This window comes from Pristiophorus japonicus, chromosome 16, assembly GCF_044704955.1.
Source record: "Pristiophorus japonicus isolate sPriJap1 chromosome 16, sPriJap1.hap1, whole genome shotgun sequence".
Lineage (NCBI taxonomy): Eukaryota > Metazoa > Chordata > Chondrichthyes > Pristiophoridae > Pristiophorus > Pristiophorus japonicus.
Genome location: NC_091992.1, coordinates 123,806,717 through 123,828,002, shown reverse-complemented (window position 1 = coordinate 123,828,002; position 21,286 = coordinate 123,806,717). Strand labels below are relative to the sequence as shown.

General features: G+C 43.0%; 1 protein-coding gene across 4 annotated transcripts in view; it reads right to left on the bottom strand.

Moving 5' to 3' along the window:
- Nucleotides 1–21,286, bottom strand: part of LOC139226791 (E3 ubiquitin-protein ligase rnf213-alpha-like) — a 165,936-nt gene that overhangs the window by 54,934 nt on the left and 89,716 nt on the right. For all 4 annotated transcript variants that reach the window (XM_070857804.1, XM_070857806.1, XM_070857805.1 and 1 more), the window contains 9 exons: nucleotides 17,277–20,864; nucleotides 12,423–12,559; nucleotides 11,246–11,341; nucleotides 8,523–8,638; nucleotides 6,600–6,722; nucleotides 3,293–3,348; nucleotides 2,775–2,928; nucleotides 2,149–2,284; nucleotides 762–950 (listed from right to left, as the gene is read on the bottom strand). In XM_070857804.1, the coding sequence (XP_070713905.1) occupies nucleotides 762–950; nucleotides 2,149–2,284; nucleotides 2,775–2,928; nucleotides 3,293–3,348; nucleotides 6,600–6,722; nucleotides 8,523–8,638; nucleotides 11,246–11,341; nucleotides 12,423–12,559; nucleotides 17,277–20,864 (4,595 nt within the window). The remainder of the gene's footprint in view (nucleotides 1–761; nucleotides 951–2,148; nucleotides 2,285–2,774; nucleotides 2,929–3,292; nucleotides 3,349–6,599; nucleotides 6,723–8,522; nucleotides 8,639–11,245; nucleotides 11,342–12,422; nucleotides 12,560–17,276; nucleotides 20,865–21,286) is intronic.

Genomic DNA, 21,286 nt, shown 5'->3' with positions numbered 1-21,286 from the left:
AACAGGTCAACACCTGTGGTCAAGAAGGGGGGAGGCTTGTTCCCGAGTGTCTGCCAAATCTAATCTGTGTCGGGTTCCAGATGGTGTGCAAATTCTGAGAGATAACTCTATAGCTTTCCCTCTCATTAGCAGGTGCCTGATTTTTGCCTTGTGTCTTTTATAGCGTAAAGGAATTGCAAGGAATAGTCAAAAACAAGTGCCCCCGAATGCAGTGTCAGCCCAATTTCAAAAAATTTTGGGACAGCGCCACACATACTATACTGGCCTCTGCACTTCGTGAGCGGGAGAGACAAATGCCCACAGTAATGCATGAAGTCTATTTTGCAGCAGTTGATTAGGCAACAAACCTGCGCCTAGGCCTCCATCAATGTAGTTTTGCAACCCTTTGGAGAAGATGCTGTGAAGTGGCCTTGGATTAATTCCTCTTCACCATATAAAGAACCTAGGCTCTGCTCAGCATGATTGAGTTTGGAAATTCGTTGTGTGAGGAATAGCAGTGACAAACCGCATGGCACCCAGCTGATCTAAAATTTGGTAGTTCCAATCAGGAATTGAACAGTAGGAAGATATTGAGCCATTCTGGTACTACTCAGCAGTGGGAAATCCAGTACATTGTGTGACACATTAATGTGTTATAGACAAAATATGCTATACTGATGCAGTACTGGAAGGGGGAGAAGCTATATTCAGTTAGCATTATGGCATTGGTCAATGAGGAACCTTTATAAAGAAGACCTACGGTACTTGAGAAAAATACATACGTGAAGGTATTTCTGTTGTAAGGAACATCCAGCAGATTTGGGTCACTAAAAATGTTCATCCACAGTTCCCGTACATATATATGAGTATCATCAGTTAACAACTTTAGGTTACAGTCCCGGTCTATAACAGAGATAATCTGTGCCAGGAAAGGTGTTACTACTGTTTGAACTCGTTTCCAAAGTGCGTGCCTATGAAACAGAAAATATTTATTTTTTAATTGCGAAGCAGAGATGAAAAACCAATCCTCACAGTGCAAGGCAGTAGTTGTTAAATTAAGCCAATCTCGTGTTTTAAAAGCCTGTAGAATATTGCAGGAAGGGCGGATGAACAGTAACATTATACTGCCACTTGTGTCAATGCCAAAGTGGCACATTGACCCAAAATCGTTAGTGCAACTAGGAAGTTAAAGCCTTATCTGACTCCCAAGCCGGGAAGCAAAAGACAGCTTCATACAGTTTGGATATTGCAGCACATGTAGTATGACTCCATGTAAGTATAAGCTAAGCTTTGGAAGCGTCCACTGAACGTCCTGGCACCGTTCTAATCAGAGAATGGATTTTTTTTTTTTTTTTTTAATGTCATGAGAAACACAATTCCTGCCCTTTCTCTCTACATTGAAAATTAGCAACCTATCGCACGTGCACAGAGCTCTTTCCTTGTTTACCTTAATGTGAAGCACAGTGAGGTAGATCAATAGGCTGGTAAGGAGAAGTGAACAGGGATGAAACAATGATGGAAATAGGGCAAGGATGAGGGGCTGTCTGGTACTCTGGTAAGATGAAAGAAAGACTAAGTGAAGTGATAAAAGTTAAACAGTGGGAAAGCTTTCCAAAATTACGTGCGATGCAAGGGTAAATTCACTGATCCTGTGTTCTCAGAGGGGAGGCATGTTCAAAGGGGGATACGATAACACTAGTTAAAGAATTGGCATGACAACACTGTGGTGCTGATCCACCAATCTATGTCCTCCGAGTGCAGCACTACACTGGGAACACAGGATTGATGAATTTACCTTGCATAATTGAGATTAATTTACTGGTATGGACGTCCATTCCATTGTGTCCTCCGATGTGAAATCAGCTAGATGTGCTGTAACTAAAGTTAGCACCTGTGTACTTTAATTTTATATATGAAATAAACAAAATTTTTGTTTCATGCTCGTATTGATTTTGAGCCAATCACAATGAATCATCGAGTTCCTTTGGCATATGCCTGGAACACAAATATAAGTTGTTCACAATTGCTTAAAATGCAATATCTGACTACCACTAAATTTATTTTCTTGAAAAGGTGTTTTATAAAAAGTGAGTCTTCAAGAATTTCTTTCTTTCATATTAAAGAAAACGAACTCTGGGCCTTTAGAACAAGGAGCAGATTTGGCTGTACCTGAAGGTGCCGCCTTCCTGAAGTGCTTCAAGGTTTGAGGCTTCCCGCACCATCCACTCAGTTGGATTGCGAGACTCCTCATCTCGCTTCAGCAGAAGAGAACGTAGCCTTTGTTTCATCATTGCCAGGAATGAAGCTAAACGAGAAAATATGAAAATTGATGGAGTTTAGTGAATCCACTGAGACACTGTGCCATTCTCCTGTTCAGTACAAACATCTTCCAATCACTTGCAACATTATTTGCTCATACTGTCCATTCTTGCAATAAAAACACAGTAAATAATGTGTACATGATAATTGTTTGAGAATCAGTTTGAAGGATTATTTCAAAATGTCCAAAATACTGAAATGAGAGCATGCACGGCCATTATAAATGAAATGTTTTAATCTATGCATTCTGTATTTAAACTGGCTATTTAAGCAGTTCTAGTTATTGAAAAAGTCTGAAACCCAATAGCTGTTTGAGTTTACAATTTCTAATGATGTTTCATGATCAATATCAGCCTATGCATGAATGTCTCAACTGTTACAATATACTTTGCTCTACTGTGAAGCCGGACAGACATGATGTTAATTAGCAAATTGCTACTTTTAGATGTAAAAATGTAAAACAGTTAACAACAAACCTTTGAAGTCAGCATCTTCTGTTAACAGTGAAAGCAGGATTTCTACTCGTGTTGTGCTATGACTAGAACCCTGGTGCAGGTCCCTCAGCATGCTAACAGCAGATTGTACACAACTCCTTATAAGCGAGGTCGTATCCATCACCTTTTCTTTATCCTTTATTTAAAAAACAAAAGGGAAATTTACAACCCAGTTTGTAAATTAGCACGGTATATATAAAAAAAAACTAGTTACAAAAGACACACTACAACAATGCAGCACAAGTTCAAATTGTTACTTGCCATCAATCTTACTAATGCAGGAACAATATCTATACTTTAATTCACTTGCAAAACAAAAATACAAATCTAGCCCGATTTAGCCCTCCACTTCCTTCTTAGAGCGCAAACGGCAAACTTTTTTAAAGTTTGAAATCGTTAACACCTGCCGCTAACTTTTCAAACTTTGAAAAGTTAGCGCCCCCAAACGGGCAATAGTGAATTTCTCCCCCAAAGGATTTCAAATGAATTAAAATGCTTACAAAAGGTAGTTCAGATAAAGGTTCTTCAGTCAGCTCCTCCTGGTCTACAATCATGGCTGAAATACAAACAGATATCCGTTAAGTACACCAATTTTAGTTTCACAAAGCCATCTTTAGTGAACTATCACCAGCTCATTGATCAATTAAACAACGACCAACAGAACAGTTGGTAGGTAATTGATAAATTAACAACCCAATACTAAAGTATAGGCTATGGCTTTATTGTACCGGTTAAGTTATAATAATTTTTGAATCAGACACATATCAAACAGACGCTATGGGCCCAAGTTTCGGGCCGCGCCTAGAACGGCGCAGTCCCAACCTGGACGCCTGTTTTTCGCGCCACAAAGTGCACCTAAAAAAACCCTCCGTATTCTCCACCTCCCTGCAGGTCCTCTGGCCCTCGGCGCAGCGCAGCAGGAGCTGTAGGGGGCGGAGCCAGGTCCCTGCGCTGAAAACAGTGCCGGGACCTCTACACATGCGCGCTACAGTGGGCACGCAAGTGCAGTAAGCTCCAGGTGCCCGAAACTGTGTGGGAGGGGCCCGAAGCACACAGTCCCTAGCCCTGGCCAAATGGCCTCACTGGGGCTGCGTGAATAAGGCTCCTCCCACGGCCAGCTCCTGCTTCCTCCCGACCCGACTCAACTCCCGCTTCCCGCCCCCGGACCAGACACCCGCTCCCCCCCCCCCCCCGCTCCGGACTGGATCCGACCTGACCTCCCTCTCCCTCCTCCCCCCGACCCGAACCTCCCTCCCTCCCTCCCTCCCACCCACCACCCCCCCGACCCGACCCAATGCCACCTACCTGTAAATCTGGTGCTGGGGACGGGCCCTGCCCGAAGTCTCGGGCCCGGCCCGTTCAGCCTCCCTCCCCCTTCTCCTTCCCCCCCACCCCCCAATCTCCTCCCCCCCCCCCAATCTCCTCCTCCCCCTTCTCCCCTTTATCCCCTTCTCCCCCCCTCTCCCCCTTCCCTCGCTGTCAGAAACACAGACACTGACAGAGAATGAGAGACACACAGACAGACAGAGAGATAGAGACACTGACAGAGACACACTGAGGGGGGCATCCCAGCACGCTGTTGGAGGGCTCCCGGTGCTGCAGTTGGTAAGTAGAAAATGTTTTATTTATTGATTTATAAAAAAAAAAATATTTCTTATTAATTATTCTTGATTGATTTATTGATGTATTTATCATTTATTATTGATGATGGCTCTTTATTTGTAAAACTGAAGTGTTTAATGTTTGTAAACTTCCCTTTAAACATCCCCCCCAACCATTCCCTACGCCTGATTTGTAACCTACGCCTGATTTTCTAAAGTGTAGACAAGGTTTTTTCGAGCGTACAAAAATCTTCACTTACTCCATTCTAAGTTAGTTTGGAGTAAGTTTTCACTCACGAAACTTTGAAATCAGGCGTAAGTGGCTGGACACGCCCCCTTTTGAAAAAAAAATCTGTTCCAAAGTGAAACTGTTCTAACTGACTAGAACTGGAGCAAACTAAATGACGAGAATTCCGATTTCTAAGATACTCCGTTCTACACCAGTTGCTCCTAAAAATCAGGAGCAAATCATGTGGAAACTTGGGGCCTTATATTCTTAGTGCAGGAAAGAGGAAACTTGATCATTAACTCAATTAAGATTTGATCAAAAGCATAAAATATATTTTATGTACTTTGAGATCAATATTTTGAAATTATAACTTTTATATTGGTCAAAGTTCAATATTAAATATTGATGGAAGTATTTGAGGGTACCTGTAAAAAGATCATTCCAGCTATCAGCAGTTAGTAAACAGGATCTTGGATGGTATAGCCAGGGAAAAGAGCACAAATCACAGGGAAGTGATCGAGTTTGTAGAGAACTGTTCCGGCCTCACCTGCAGCACTTTATGCAATTCTGGTCACATATTATGAGAAAGACGTATTTGCATTGGAGGGTATGCTGCAAAGGGCAACTACATTGATGCCTGGGATTGGACATCTGAGTTATAAAAAAAGAATGCAGAAAGTGGGAATGTTTACACTGGATAAGAGCAGGCTCGGGGTGATGTTATAGGGTATAGACAAGATAAACGTCAGTATGTTTAACATATTCAGTTGTTGACCAGTATTGTGGGACTTGGAGTGCTTAAACACTAGGGGGCTGAAATTGCCCCCTTTTTAAAAAAAAAAGTTATAATGATTTTCCGCCCAGTCGGGGCAGACTCTCAGACGATCGGGACAGTGCCCTCGTGATGTTTTGAAGAGAAGGTACCCACCCCGCTCCTGTGCGAATGACGATAATGACGTCATTAGAGCGCGCGCTGCCTGGTCCCCGCCCCAGAAGAGACATTGCCATCAATTAGTCGACCGACCGCTTATCGGTGCCCCCGACAGCTTTGCGCAGTGGGAAGCTGCCAGTGGCCGAGTGCCGTGTCTGCCCTTAAAGGGCAGGGCGCATCACCGCGGCCACCATTTTATTTTAATTGTCGGCCGCCTCTGCAGTCAGTCCGACCATAGCGTCATGGGTTTGGCCGGGCCAGCAACAGGCAGCTCGGCAACCCCTCTTGGGTGCCGTAACGCTGGCCCAGCTGAAGCCCTCCCTAGTGGCACAGTGGGCGCCAGGTAGGCCTCGCAGCGTCCCTCCTCCAAGTGAAGAGGAGGGACGTTGCTAAGCGTCAGCGCCGCGCCGCACTGATGATACCGCCCGCCTTTTGCCCCCCACCTCTCTCAACTCACTTTCGCTCCCCTCCCAACTCGCTTCCAACCCGATGATTTTTGAAAAAAGGGCAATTTCCCTCTATTCTCCGCTCCATCGATTTGGGTGCTAATTCACCAGATAATTCGAATTATCCGCCCCAAAAGGGGTGAAGGGCAATTTCGGCCCCTAGGATTAGCCAGATAGATGGCAGCGATTCTTTCCCATTCCTATATATTCCGACATTTCTTTGTGTGACAAGCATTGTGTACCACAGGGCAGAACATTACTCACATCTGAAATTCCCTTTAAGACAATGGAGAACAGAAAAGATAAGGTACTTCTCTCACAGGCAGAGAAGGAAGATCGGAGGGTAGGAACAACAGAGATAGGAGTGCAGGTCACCTGCTTGCCCTTATGGTCTAAGAATAGTACAGGGACATAAGTGGAGAAAATACATGATCAAGATGCCACTAAATGTACTAAACTAGAAGACAGTTCCAACTTTTGGATGCTTCTAATTTATCAGGAAGTTTGATAAATCATTAAAGTTATTACAAAAAACGTTCATGGAGGTCATGAAGGGAGCTAGATAATGTCCAGAAAATATGAAAAATATAAAATACATACGTTCAGGCTCCCCTGGATCTTTGCCAAACAGCTGGCTAATGGTAATGCCTTTGAAAGCAGTCACATTTGCAACCATGTCTTTCGACTTCCTGAGGTCATCAATATGAACTGACTGCCATGGATCTAAAGAGATAGAAATGTATTAAAATACATATAGCCACAATTCACTGCAACTTACTTTTATATCAAATGTACAGATGCATAAACTAGCTATATATTGATCAAACATTACAAAGGTTTAATACACAGAGTAGACACAAATCCTGAGTCGCATATTCTAGCAAATCATTTATAATTTCAGTTACCGCTCTGATGTTGCAGTGGCTTGTTCAGATATTATAAAGCAGATTATCTAAATTCAGCAGCTCAAGAAAAACAGGAATTATTAACTTTTAAATAAACTTGCTCCTCTGCATAAAATTGAAGACAGTTGTCCCAATGTCAGTCCTATTGATCATTTAACCACCTGCCATTGTTGAACAAACACCCTTTTTGCTTGTACTGTGTGAGTCAATCTCAGTATAAATACTTACTAACCATGTGATTTAAAAAAAAAAAGTGTTATTAATTATTATTTTTAAGGGTTGTGCAAATGGATTGGAAGCACTCTTCTCCCATCCCCCATATCTCCCTTTCAGAAAAGCAAAAAGCAGCTTACTATACGGTGGCTAGTTTTCTGGTCAGTCATTTTCCAAGTGCTCCCCAGCCTCGGAATGTAGTGTTCCTTTGCTTGGCCTGAACCCTGTACTGTTCCGAGGTGGGAGAGGTGGTGGGTTGAAGTCAACATTACATTACTTGCTGGTTAAGTGGAGCAATTTCTCCATGAATACGATCAGGTCATTGTAGAAACATATTCTGAACAATTTGTTTAAATTCAAGAGGCCAGTAGCAAACGCTCACAGGTACTTTATGGGGAGATTCATGGGGCTGTAATTTGCGGCCCCAATGGGCGTGTACAAGGTGCGCAAGTGCCCATAGGAGCCAAGCAAGTTCTGGGTTTAGGCATGCATGAAAACTTGGAACTTGTGATCTGTTAAGAATCTCCAAAGGGCCTCCTTGGGTGGAGAGTTGGGCTATTTGCCCAACTTCTGCCCAGCAAATACCCGTGACATTCTTACGTTCGGTGAAAGGCCTGCTTTTACCAGCGTGAGTATGAAAAAAAACAGAAAAATAAAATTATGAAGAATTTATACATTTAAAAATGTGAAATAAGGTAAGTTTATTTTTAGCCCCTTTAAAACATGTACATTTATTTTTCAAAAAATTACATTTTTGTTTTAAAAATTTAATTAAATGCCACTTTAATTAATTTTAAATAGCTGATTTTTTTTTAAATTGACGTCAAGATGTATTTTTGGGGGTATTCCCATTCATGCTTATGGGGTTTCCATACATAAGGAATCCCCATAAGTATGAATGGGGATTCTCTTCCGTCACGCGTTGGGCCAGCCCACGTGACCCCAGGGGCGCTCGCGATCCACCTGCGCTCCCGAGATACGTGGACCTCTTACCCCGCATACCCAGGATGGTAAATGTCCGTATCTCCCGGACGACCAGGTACGTGGGCATTTTATTTGCGGATCGGAGCCATTTCCTCGCGGGAAGCCTCTGACCACAAATTCAAGACCATGGTAATTCAGTTAAGAGCCTGCTCCAGCCAAGCCTCCAATTCAAAACATGCGAAAATCATTTTCCTCCTATAAAATGTCCCAAATAAAATCAATAATAATTGACAGTCGTAGCAGAATAATATTGCAACAAAGTATTGGATGGCACACACCCCAATACACAAATTAAATACATGCTCCAACAGTGAGGGCACTTTGAGCCCAGAAGTTGCAAGCTTTAGTTTTTTTTCCAAATGTAAATCTGAAGCATGAAGAAAAAAAAAAATCAAACTGCTGTAAAGTCTCAATTTCATACCGCCATGAAATCCTACGTATGTTGATCCGCCTTCCACTCTTGGCAATTTAGTGATGAAATACACATAGACCGCTCCATCACGTTTGCTTTTGTTGATTTCATTTATAGTCGAATACCTACCCAAAGAACAGAACGTTGTATTAGAACATGTACAAACTAACTCAATCATTTCAGTTCACGGAATAATCTTCCATTTGTTATAATATCTTCTGCGTGTCCCAAGCTCTGATTGTTACGTCTATGTGCCAAAGTTTCCTTCCTCATTGGTTCAGTGATTTTTCTTACTCGTCAGTTAGATGTCTTTTTCTATTGAGTACTTTTGCTTATTTTCTACTTGCATTATTCATCAGTCAGTCTGGAAATTTGCAGGAAACCATCTTTACAAATGTTAACATAAAATGCATTTATTGTGAAACAAGCAAAAGAAATTCATAACACAATGAGAGATTAAATAAAATATTTTTCTACCAAACACAAGGACCTAGGAACACAAATGACAGAGAAAAAGAAATCATTCCTTTTTAAAAAGATTTGGGAAATGAAAAATTAGGTTAATCGATCTTAAATGTATTTTTATTATAAAACAACAGCATAAAAACTAGTACTATTGGTAAAAATATTCATTACAAGTAGGAAATCCTATTACAGCTGTCCAGGCATGCAATGGGTGCAATCACAAATTAACATAACTAAACTCCCAGCAATATGTATTCCTGCTATTCAGTGCCAGATCACCACAGGATTGTAGTACATGATGCATATTTAGAAAGAAAATTCTAAGTTCGATCACTAAATCCATGTTTTTAAAAAGAAAAATTCTATGAAAGGACCAGTTTTAAACTAATGATGATGCGGTTTGGATGCACAATAATTCTGTGGGCTGTGTAAGATTGGGAGACCCAATTTATCGCTCCTGACATCTCGGTCATTTCTCAGAGTGAGTTGCTAGCCTCGGTCAAGCCACAAGGTGTAGCACCAAACATTACTGACAAAATAAAATCGGGTACAGATCAGTGCACTCTCTTCGGTCAAACTTTATTCCTTTTTCTGCCTCACTACAATAAGACACCGGTGGTCCACAGTTGCCTTTCTCTAGTCTCTCTCATATTTCCCTCATGCATTCTCTGAGCACAACTTATCCATGAGATCCACCTCCTGCTTCCTTCACCCCATTCCCTACTAAACTGCTGATTTGTGGCCCTCGTGCTAGCTGACATTGTAAATGGATTCCTCTTCTTCCTTTCAAAACAGCCATAAAAAAAAACTATCTGTAACTGCTCGGTCATTGCAAACTACCGGCTAATCTCCAACCTAGCTTTCCTCTCCAAAGTTCTTTAACGTGTTATCGCTTCCCAAATCCGTGTTCATCTTTCCCAACAAACTCCATGTTTGAATCTCTCCATTTATGTTTCTGTCCCCACACTGGCATCCTCAGTGATTATGCTGCATTATACCTCCTCATCCTCCTTTACCCTTTGATATGGTCAACACCAGCCTCCTCCAATACCTTTCTGTCATCCAGATCAGTGGTACTGCCAATCTTAGAAGTGCTACATTTTCCTCCAGTTAAACAACATTGGAAAGACTGAGGTTACTGTTCTCGTCCTCCGTTACAAACAGTGCCCTCAGCATTGATTCCATCATCCTCTGCAGCCAGCTTCTCGGCTGATCCAGACTTTTTGCAACCTCAGGAGCCTATTCAAAGCCGGCTGAGCTTCCAACCTCTTGATCACAAAGACTGCCTAATACCTTTTCCATAACATCAACTGTCTCCACTTCTATTGCAGCCCATCTACTGCTTTTTAAAAAATTCATTCATGAGATGTGGGCGTCGCTGGCAAGGCCAGCTTTTATTGCCCATCCCTAATTTCCCTCGAGAAGGTGGCGGTGTGTCGCCTTCATGAACCGTTGCAGTCAGTGTGTTAAAGGTGCTCCCACAGTGCTGTTAGGGAGGGAGTTTCAGATTTTTGACCCAGCGACGATGAAGGAACGGTGATATATTTCCACGTCGGGATGATGTGTGACTTGGAGGTGATGGTGTTCACATGTGCCGGCTGCCCGTGTCCTTCTAGGTAGTAGAGGTTACGGGTAATATTCCAATACTCTCCTGGCTGGCCTCCCATCCTCCACCCTCTAAACTTCAGCTCATCCAAAACTCTGCTACCTGTATCCTATTCAGCACAAAGTCCCTCTCATCTATCACTTCTCGCTGATCTACACCAGCTCCTGGTCCCTCAATGCCTCCAATTTAAATTTTTCTTCCTCCTGGTTATGTCTCTTTACAGTGTCAGCCCTCCCCATCTCTAAACTCCTCCAGCCTGACAACTGGCCCCAAACTCTCCATTCCTCCAACTCTAGTCTTGTGCTTTTTCACTCCCTTTACCCCATCATTATCGCCTAGGCCTTATTCTTTGGTATTTCCAAACTAAAGCCTGTCTTCTTAGCCACCTCTTTTTCCTCCTTCGGTTCATCTTTGCATTTATGTTGTCACGGAATGGTGATTTGGGCACTTTTCACTCATTATCATTCATTCTTTGAAGTGAGCAAGTATAATGGGTCTACAAGAAGGGAAGTCATATTGCTTTGCAACTGTAGTAACTATGCTGCAGGTCAGCACCAAAAAATCTCAGAACCAGCTCCACACTGTTTTAATTTATACCAACAAAGGAAGAAAAAAAAAAATTATTATTGCAGTGAAGGGAGAACACAGATACGGTACTCACTTTGCAGAAGCAATCAAATTTGCACTTTGCAAATTATTTTCAAAGTCTGTTTGTATGAGCAAGATTTTGTTTCCTTGGCTGGAATCAACAAAGTGCCTGGAGACAAAGAAAATACTTATCTAGGTCATGTTGGCAATGGAACTCGATTAATTTAGCTTTTAAATAAAACGTGTTCATATTTATAAGGTATTCATTCAATATGGGGAAAAAAGGTGGTTGGCATCATGAAGGGGGGGGGGAAAGAGAGAGAAGAGAGAGAGAGAGAGAGAGAGAGAGAGAGAGAGAGAGAGTAAAAAGAGAGAGAGGGGGGTGGGGGAGAGAGAGAGAGGGAGGGGGGAAAGAGAGAGAGAGAGGGAGGGGGGAAAGAGAGAGAGGGAGGGGGGAAAGAGAGAGAGGTAGGGGGGAAAGAGAGAGAGGTAGGGGGGAAAGAGAGAGAGGGAGGGGGAAAGAGAGAGAGGGAGGGGGAAAGAGAGAGAGGGAGGGGGAAAGAGAGAGAGGGAGGGGGAAAGAGAGAGAGAGGGAGGGGGGAAAGAGAGAGAGGGAGGGGGGAAAGAGAGAGAGGGAGGGGGAAAGAGAGAGAGGGAGGGGGGAAAGAGAGAGAGGGAGGGGGGAAAGAGAGAGAGGGAGGGGGGAAAGAGAGAGAGGGAGGGGGGAAAGAGAGAGAGGGAGGGGGGAAAGAGAGAGGGGGAGGGGGAGAAAGAGAGAGGGGGAGGGGGAGAAAGAGAGAGGGGGAGGGGGAGAAAGAGAGAGGGGGAGGGGGAGAGAGGGAGGGAGGGGGAGAGAGGGAGGGGGGGAAAAGAGAGAGAGGGAGGGGGAAAAGAGAGAGAGGGAGGGGGAAAAGAGAGAGAGGGAGGGGGAAAAGAGAGAGAGGGAGGGGGGAAAGAAGAGATAGAGAGAGAGGAGATAGAGAAAGAAAGAGGTGGGGGAGGGAGAGAGAGAGAGAGAAAGAGAGAGGGGTGGTGGGGAGAGAGAGAGAGAGAAATAAAAATTAATACTTGGGACTAAATTTAAAAACTCAAATGACTACATCCACTTTGAGCAGAATACAACTTGCACTTTGTGACACGAGCAAAAAATGGCTTTTTTGTTGCACACTGCCGCTGTCACTCATTGAAGGCAACTGCTAATTAGCAGTGGAACTTATCAAATTTAATTTGAGTACTAGCCGAAAACAAACCTTATCTTCTTCAGAAACGCATGTTCAGTCTCAAACTGCTGCAGTGAGAGAAAGAAGACAGTCTCAACACTGTCGCTTACTTCACTTTGCAAAAAATCAATGTCAGAAGCGGTTAGAAGCCGCGAATAAGTTGTAACCTGAAACAAAGAGTAGGCAGTTCTTTAATATAACGAACATAAAGATCCTCCTGTTCTGTCCCAATAAAATCCACAATTACACAGGTGTGTACATTTGTTCACTTTTTAAACCAGCCACGGTTTTACTAAGCAAGGCCGAGATTGCCAATTTAATACCAAATTGTGGACACAACTAAAGTTAAATGTAAATAAAAACAAAAATCTGGATCAGTTAATCTATTATAGTATGTGTGTGGTGTGTGGGTGTGTGTGACTGACAGCCGCTCTAGCCAATCGCCAAACACACTGACTGACAGCTGTTTCAGCCAATCGGCAAACACATTCACAGACTGATAGCCTCTCCAGCCAATCAAAACTTTAATAAAGATAAATCCTCCTCTCCCTCAGGCTCAACTAATGCTGAACCAGCGGAGGTCGGAGCGGAGCAGGTTGGGAGCATCGAGGTCCATAAAAGGGACCCAGCAGTCGGGAGAAGCAGCGGAGGTGGGAACGGAGCAGGTTGGGAACAAGGCCCATAAAAGGGGCCCAACAGTCGGGAGAAGCTAGCTAGTGCAGGGTCAAAAAGCAAAATAGAAGTAAAAAGAAATCGAAGTGTGACGTCACAGCCAAGCGGATAAGTGATTGGTGAGTATTTTTTCTTTTCCTTTTATCAGTAGGAAACCGTTGGCATTGTTGCCAAATTAAGTTAATTTAAGGGTTAAGTCATGGCAGGAGAGCTCAGAGCCATGTCATGCACCTCCTGTGCTATGTGGGAAGTCAGGGACACTTCCAGTGTCCTATGTGTGTGGGAAGTGTGTCCAGCTGTAGTTCCTGTCAGACCGCATTGCGGCACTGTAGCTGCGCATGGATTCACTCTGGAGCACCCGCGATGCTGAGGACATGGATAGCACGTTTAGTGAGTTGGTCACACTGCAGGTAAAGGTTACACAGGCAGATAGGGAATGGGAGGGTGACCATCAGGAAGAGCAGAGGAAGGAAGGTAGTGCAGGGGTCCCCTGCGGTCACCTCCCTCCAAAACAGATATACCGTTTTAGATACTGTTGAAGGTGGCGGCTCATCAGGGGAAGGCAACAGCAGCCAAGTTCATGGCACCAGGGGTGACTCTGCTGCACAGGAGAGCAGGAAAGAGAGTGGGAGAACTATAGTGACAGGGGATTCTATTGTAAGGGGAATGGATAAGCGTTTCTGCAGCCGCAAACGAGACTCCAGCATGCTATGTTGCCTCCCTGCTGCAAGGGTCAAGGATGTCTCGGAGCTGCTGCAGGGCATTCTGGAGGGGGAGGGTAAACAGCCAGCTGTCGTGGTGCATATAGGTACCAACGATATAGATAAAAAACGGGATGAGGTCCTATAAGCTGAATTTAGGGAGCTAGGAATTAAATTAAAAAGTACGCCTCAAAACATAGTAATCTCAGGATTGCTACCAGTGCCACGTGCTAGTCAGAGTAGGAATAGCAGGATAGTTCAGATAAATAAGTGGCTTGAGGAATGGTGCAAGGGGGAGGGATTCAAATTCCTGGGACATTGGAACCGGTTCTGAGGGGAGGTGGGACCAGTACAAACCGGACGGTCTGCACCTGAGCAGGACCGGAACCGATGTCCTAGGGGGAAGTGTTTGCTAATGCTGTTGGAGAGGGTTTAAACTAATATGGCAGAGGGATGGGAATCTCTGCAGGAAGGCAGAGGGAAGTAAAAAGGGGGCAGAAGCAAAAGGTAGGAAGAAGAAAAGTCAAGAGGGGAGGGCAGAGAAATCAAGGGCAAAAAATCAAAAAGAGCCGCATTACAACATAATTTTAAAAGCACAGAGTTAAAAAAAACAAGCCTGAAGGCTCAGAGTCTCAATGCATTAACTGCGCAGATAGCTGTTAATGGATATGATGTATTTGGGATTACAGAGACATGGCTCCAGGGTAACCAAGGCTGGGAACTCAACATCCAGGGGTATTCAATATTCAGGAAGGATAAACAGAAAGGAAAAGGAGGTGGGGTAGCTTTTCTGGTTAAAGAGGAGATTAACACAATAGTAAGGAAGGACATTAGCTTGGATGATGTGGAATCTGTATGGGTAGAGCTGCGAAACACCAAAGGGCAGAAAACGTTACTGGGAGTTGTGTACAGACCACCAAACAGTAATAGTGATGTTAGGAATGGCATCAAACAGGAAATTAGGGATGCGTGCAATAAAGGTACAGCAGTTTCATGGGTGACTTTAATCTACATATAGATTGGGCTAACCAAACTGGTAGCAATACTGTGGAGGAGGATTTCCTGGAGTGTATAAGGGATGGTTTTCTAGACCAATATCTGTCGAGGAACCAACTAGAGAGCAGGCCATCCTAGACTGGGTCTTGTGTAATGAGAGAAGATTAATTAGCAATCTTGTCGGGCGAGGCCCCTTGGGGACATGGTATAATTCTTCATTAAGATGGAGACTGATAGTTAATTCAGAGACTAGGGTCCTGAACTTAAGGAAAGGTAACTTCGATGGTATGAGATGTGAATTGGCTAGGATAGATTGGCAAATGATACTTAAAGGGTTGACGGTAGATAGGCAATGGCAGACATTTAAAGATCACATGGATGAACTACAACAATTGTACATGCCTGTCGGTCGTAAAAATAAAACGGGGAAGGTGACTCAACCGTGGCTAACAAGGAAAATTAGGGACAGTGTTAAATCCAAGGAAGAGCTATATAAATTGGCCAGAAAAAGCAGCAAACCTGACGACTGGGAGAAATTTAGAATTCAACAAAGGAGGACTAAGGGTTTAATTAGGAGGGGGGAAAGAGAGTATGAGAGTAAGCTTGCAGGGAACATAAAAACTGACTGCAAAAGCTTCGATAGATATGTGAAGAGAAAAAGATTAGTGAAGACAAACGTAGGTCCCTTGCAGTCAGAATCAGGTCAATTCATAATGGGGAACAAAGAAATGGCAAACCAATTGAACAAATACTTTGGTTCTGTCTTCACTAAGGAAGACACAAATTATATCCCGTAAACACTAGGGTACCGAGGGTCTAGCAAGGAGGAACTGAAGGAAATCCTTATTAGTTCGGAAATTGTGTTCGGGAAAGTGATGGGATTGAAGGCCAATAAATCCCCAGGGCCCGATAGTCTGCAGCCCAGAATACTTAAGGAATTGGCCCTAGAAATAGTAGATGTATTGGTGGTCATTTTCCAACATTCCATGGGCTCTGGTTCAGTTCCTATGGATTGGAGGGTAGCTAATGTAACCCCACTTTTTAAAAAAGAGGGAGAGAAAACAGGGAATTATAGACCAGTTAGCCTGACATCGCTAGTGGGGAAAATGCTGGAATCAAAGATGGAAAGCAGTGACAGGATTGGTCCAAGTCAGCATGGATTTATGAAAGGGAAATCATGCTTGACAAATCTTCTAGAATTTTTTGAGGATGTAACTTGTAGAGTGGACAAGGGAGAACCAGTGGATGTGGTGTATTTGGACTTTCAAAAGGCTTTTGACAAGGTCCCGCACAAGAGATTAGTGTGCAAAATTAAGGCACATGGGATTGGGGGTACTGTATTGACATGGAGAGAGAACTGGTTGGCAGACAGGAAGCAAAGAGTGGGACTAAATGGGTCCTTTTCAGAATGGCAGGCAGTGACTAGTGGGGTACCACAAGGTTCAGTGCTGGGACCCCAGCTATTTACAATATACATCAATGATTTAGACGAAGGAATTGAATGTAATATCTCCAAGTTTGCAGATGACACTAAACTGGGTGGCAGTGTGAGCTGTGAGGAGGATGCTAAGAGGCTGCAGGGTGACTTGGACAGGTTAGGTGAGTGGGCAAATGCATGGCAGATGCAGTATAATGTGGATAAATATGAGGTTATCCACTTTGGTGATAAAAACAGGAAGGCAGATTATCTGAATGGTGACAGATTAGTAAAAGTGGAGGTGCAATGAGACCTGGGTGTCATGGTACATCAGTTATTGAAAGTAGGCATGCAGCTACAGCAGGCGGTGAAGAAAGTAAATGGCATGTTGGCCTTCATAGCGAGAGGATTTGAGTCTAGGAGTAGGGAGGTCTTTTACTGCAGTTGTACAGGGCCTTGGTGAGACTACACCTTGAGTATTGTGTGCAGTTTTCGTCTCCTAATCGTAGGAAAGACATTCTTGCTATTGAGGGAGTGCAGCAAAGGTTCACCAGACTGATTCCCGGGATGGTAGGACTGACATATGAAGAAAGACTGGATTGACTAGACTTATATTCACTGGAATTTAGAAGAATGAGAGGAGATCTCAGAAGCATATAAAATTCTGACAGGATTGGACAGGTTAGATGCAGGAAGAATGTTCCCGATGTTGGGAAAGTTCAGAACCAGGGGTCACAGTCTAAGGATAAGGGGTAAGCCATCTAGGACCGAGATGAGGAGAAATTTTTTAACCCAGAGAATTGCGAACCTATGGAATTCTCTACCACAGAAAGTTTTTGAGTCCAGTTCGTTGGATATATTCAAAAGGGAGTTAGATGTGGCCCTTACGTCTAAAGGAATCAGGGGGTATGGAGAGAAGGCAGGAAAGGGGTACTGAAGTTGCATGATCAGCCATGATCATATTGAATGGTGGTGCAGGCTCGAAGGGCCAAATGACCTGCTCCTGCATCTATTTTCTATGTTTTTGGACCAGAGAGGTCCAACCTGTATAAATTACTGTTAGAGCATAGAAAATTACATTCATTAAAAGTAGATTACCTCAGTGAAAATTGCCCAATTTTGAACTTCGGATTTGATGTGAAAATGGATGAAATCCGCAAGGGAATCATGATGCTGGTCTGCAAAGTATTTCTGCATTATCGAGTCAACTTGATATGCAACAAATTGAGTACTAGTCAAACGAACCACAGAATCTGGGGTGGCACAATTCAACAGCACCCACTGTGCTTCTTTGAGAATGTCCTCCCAAGGACCAAGATTCTCTTTCAACCTTTGTGTTATTTGTAAAACAACGGATGCACAGGTGTCAGAGTGATAGCCAACGAACACATCAGATGGACTGTATTCCTGCTGCCTTGCCGAGATTGATGCATTTCTGGGTTTGACTGCTGTGAAAGTTTGCACCCACTGCTTCAAGTGTTCTACAATATCCCTTTGAGCTCCATCAAGGACTGTGTTAATATCGAGATAATGTTTCTCAAGCCTATTGATAAGTGGAATTGGAAACTCTTTGTAGACCACCTCTTTCTCTTCTATAACAATCAGTCTGAAATCTGCATGGACTCTGCATTTGACTCTGTGAGTCCCCAAACCTAAATCAACATACTTCTGTCCTCCAAGGTACACATAGTATTGATTCAACGCATCATACAGGCTTTCGTAAAGATTCTGTAGATTTAGTAGAACCACCATTTGTCCAGTTTCCATGCAAATCTTCACACGGTTGATGTTTCTGCAAATTTGAGTATATTCTTGATCTTTGGGAAAACTGGACCCAAAGATGATCTCAGGCTGATGTTGATTGGAGAAAAACATCTGCTGAAGTATTTGAAGGGCTGCGTAGTTTTTAGTTAGAATGAGCAGGTACCGGCATTCGTTGTCAGAAGAATCGGCGTATATGTTGAGCTTGATCAGTTCCAATGTCTTGATGCTATCACGGGAGGCATTCTTAAGCACAGACTTGAAAACGTCCATAACATCAACATCATCGCTTCCACTAAAGTTACGCAGCACAACTTGCACCAACTGCTCTGGGGTTGGTTCTGATTTGGAGGCTTTTGAAAGTGAAAAGACCATTTTTATTAAACTGTAATAATCACGTAGCCCAAAAAACTCTTTATTTTGCTTTTTGCAAATGGCTAGATAAGCTTGTGCAAAGCTCACAAACAACCCAAGCACTTTTTGCTGTATCATAGGATCAGATGAACAGATCCCTTTGGCACTTTCAATCAGTTCTTTTCGGTCAGGATCCCCTCGTGACACAAAAATTCCTCTATTCATTTTGGCAGGATCTAGAGCCCAGTTGGATATTCCAATGAAACCAACTTTTTTGTGTTTAAGGGGGTCATCGTCGATACATCCATCTTCCAAGAGTGGATGAAGAGTTTTCAGTGGCATTTTTGGAGAATCTTCAGCAAGGCCAATTTCATCCAAGACAACGACTGAAACATACTCATCAAGGTCCTTCCCTTCTTGGAAGCGGGCACACTGCTTAAATGTATTAATGATTCCTTCAGGTGTGGAATGAGGACTGCACTGAAAGGACACTAAATGGATCTGTTTTAGGTCTTTATACAATTCAGAATGAGCTGCTTGTCCCTGCATGGCATCCGCTACAATTGTTTTTGCAAGAGATTTTGAACTGCCAGGCTTTCCAACCAAGAACAGTGGGATTTTAAGTTCAATACAAATGACCATCATGAAAACGTTTTCTTTCAATGCGGAATTTCTTGCAATTGTTTCTCGCAGCGGTACACCACTCAATAAGAGATCCTGGAGGTGCACGAGTTGCTCCAAAAACTTGAGTGTACTACTGTATGGTGCAGGGAGATGGCGGCAGATGACTTTCCGATATGCAAGCTTTTTTTCTAAACACGCATGATAACAAACTCCGAGTGCCAATACAAAGGCCCAGATGACATAATTGCTCACTACTTTGTGTGCAATGTTATTATCTTGTAAGAATTGCTCTAATTTGTTTAACAGCATCTGGTGACGACTGTAAAACCAAACAAACACCTTCATGCACCTCTCCACATCTCGAAGACTGACAAAACTGCATTCATCTTGTTGATGTCTCATGAAATGTTGTGAAGCTGACAAAATGTCCACCATGCATTTAATATTGGTAGAGGGAACTGAAATGGACTGAGTCAGCCTTTGGACAATTTGCTGGATGTACATCTTCTCAGTGATATCATTAAGTTGCCCAAAATCCCACACTAATGGGATCATACTTGGAGGCAAAGCTTGTACACGATAAACAAGTTGTCTCAAAGGAATAGATCCCAGTTTATCTTCCGTTTCATCCGCTCGGACGCGGTAGCCGAGTCCAGCTGACTCTAAACGTTTTATCATCTCATCTGTATGTTTTCTGTAAGGATTGCAGGCTGCTATTATTTGCAAACCGGTATTGGAGGATAAAGGCACCCCTTCAATCATCTGGTCGCAGAGAACTTCCTTAATGGAGCTAACGGCTTCGGTTGTATTGGCTTCATCGAAAAAGAGAATGGTGTCCAAATCAAAATTCTGCTTGTTGCATACTGCAAGAGCTTCTGCATGTTTAATTTTTGAATAGACCATGTCTGCAGTTGTTCCACCGTGAACTTTCACCAGTTTCATGTTCTCAGTGTTAACACCAGCTTTCCGCAACTCACACAGGAATTTGATCAGCCTGGTCTTGCCACAGCCAGTCTCCCCCATGATAATCACAGGAATGCCACATCTAAAACGCATGTGAATCGCAAGAATTTTTAAAATATTATCCGTGGTGAGCTCATAGGTTTCGTCAGGATCCAGTGGCCACTGAATGCCCAATACTGTGCAAAGCCGCTCAATCTTTTCACTACGTGGTAGCTGGTCAAAATCTGTGTTGAACGGGACTCTTTGTAGCAGTAAACCTTGGTACAGCTGACAGGTCATTATATTTGGTTTAATAATCTGGCCATTTGATGGGTTTATTGCATCAATCCCACCATTGCCATTTTCTCGGAGATGGAAACCAATGAAGGTCATAGATGTATGATCATCATTAAAGAAAATGTAAGGATGTGGTTCAGATTCCCACCTTTTTCTTACAAGAAATGGTGCAAGATCTTCTTCTGTAACACCATCTAAGTTTGCAGTTTGCCTTCCTGGGCTCTGGTCGGAGATACTCAGAGAAGGTGTTGCAAAATCTCGCGCCATCAAAATCATGAAATTAACAACAAAATTTTTGAATCCTTGCAGAGTATCTTTGATAAAATCAAAGTTACAAAACACAGAGGTTTCACAGTCCTTCAACTGCAGGTTAAGAAACCAGGCAAAATTTCGCAATTCAGACCAAGAAGGATCCATCACCCCACTATAGATCAAAAACAGCTGCAGGCACTCTACATGGCTGCCATCAACTGTCCCCTCCAGGTAACTATAGGCATCCAGATTTTCTTGGTTTCTGAATCTTTTGAGATACTGATATGGTCTTTGAAATGCTTCATTCTGAAATTCTTCCTCATCCATGAGAGGATCAATGTCATTCCATGACAGATTTTCAGATTTTTTAACTTCCTGTTCAAGTACTTCTTTTGGTGGTCTACAGTATACTTTTGGGAAAACATCCAGAAAGCTGTGCATTGGTACTTGGGCCCCCTGAAATTAAAAAGCAGATAACTGGATTAGAACAGTGATCTGAATCACTAAGTATAAATACTCTACTGTCCTTCCTATGAGCTCATTTCTTGGGCTAACACAATTTCCAACTTTTTACAGAAAGATACTCAAGAGTAAGTAACACTGTACAATTATATTTTCATGAGGAAATAAAATTTTGATATATACTTACTGGAACATATTTACAAAGCAGGTCTTCAAATATCTTCTTTTAAAATAAAACAAAGTTCTGTACTATGGACATCACCAAGATTGAAGAATAAGGGTAGAAAGTGGCAGGCAGCGCAGGAATCCTCTGGGAGCATGGCATTCTCAAACCGGTATTCAGCATTGAATAGTGGTGAGAGTGACGACGTCCCAAAGGAATGCAGTCCCAAGCCTGGCACCAGGAGGCAAATGAC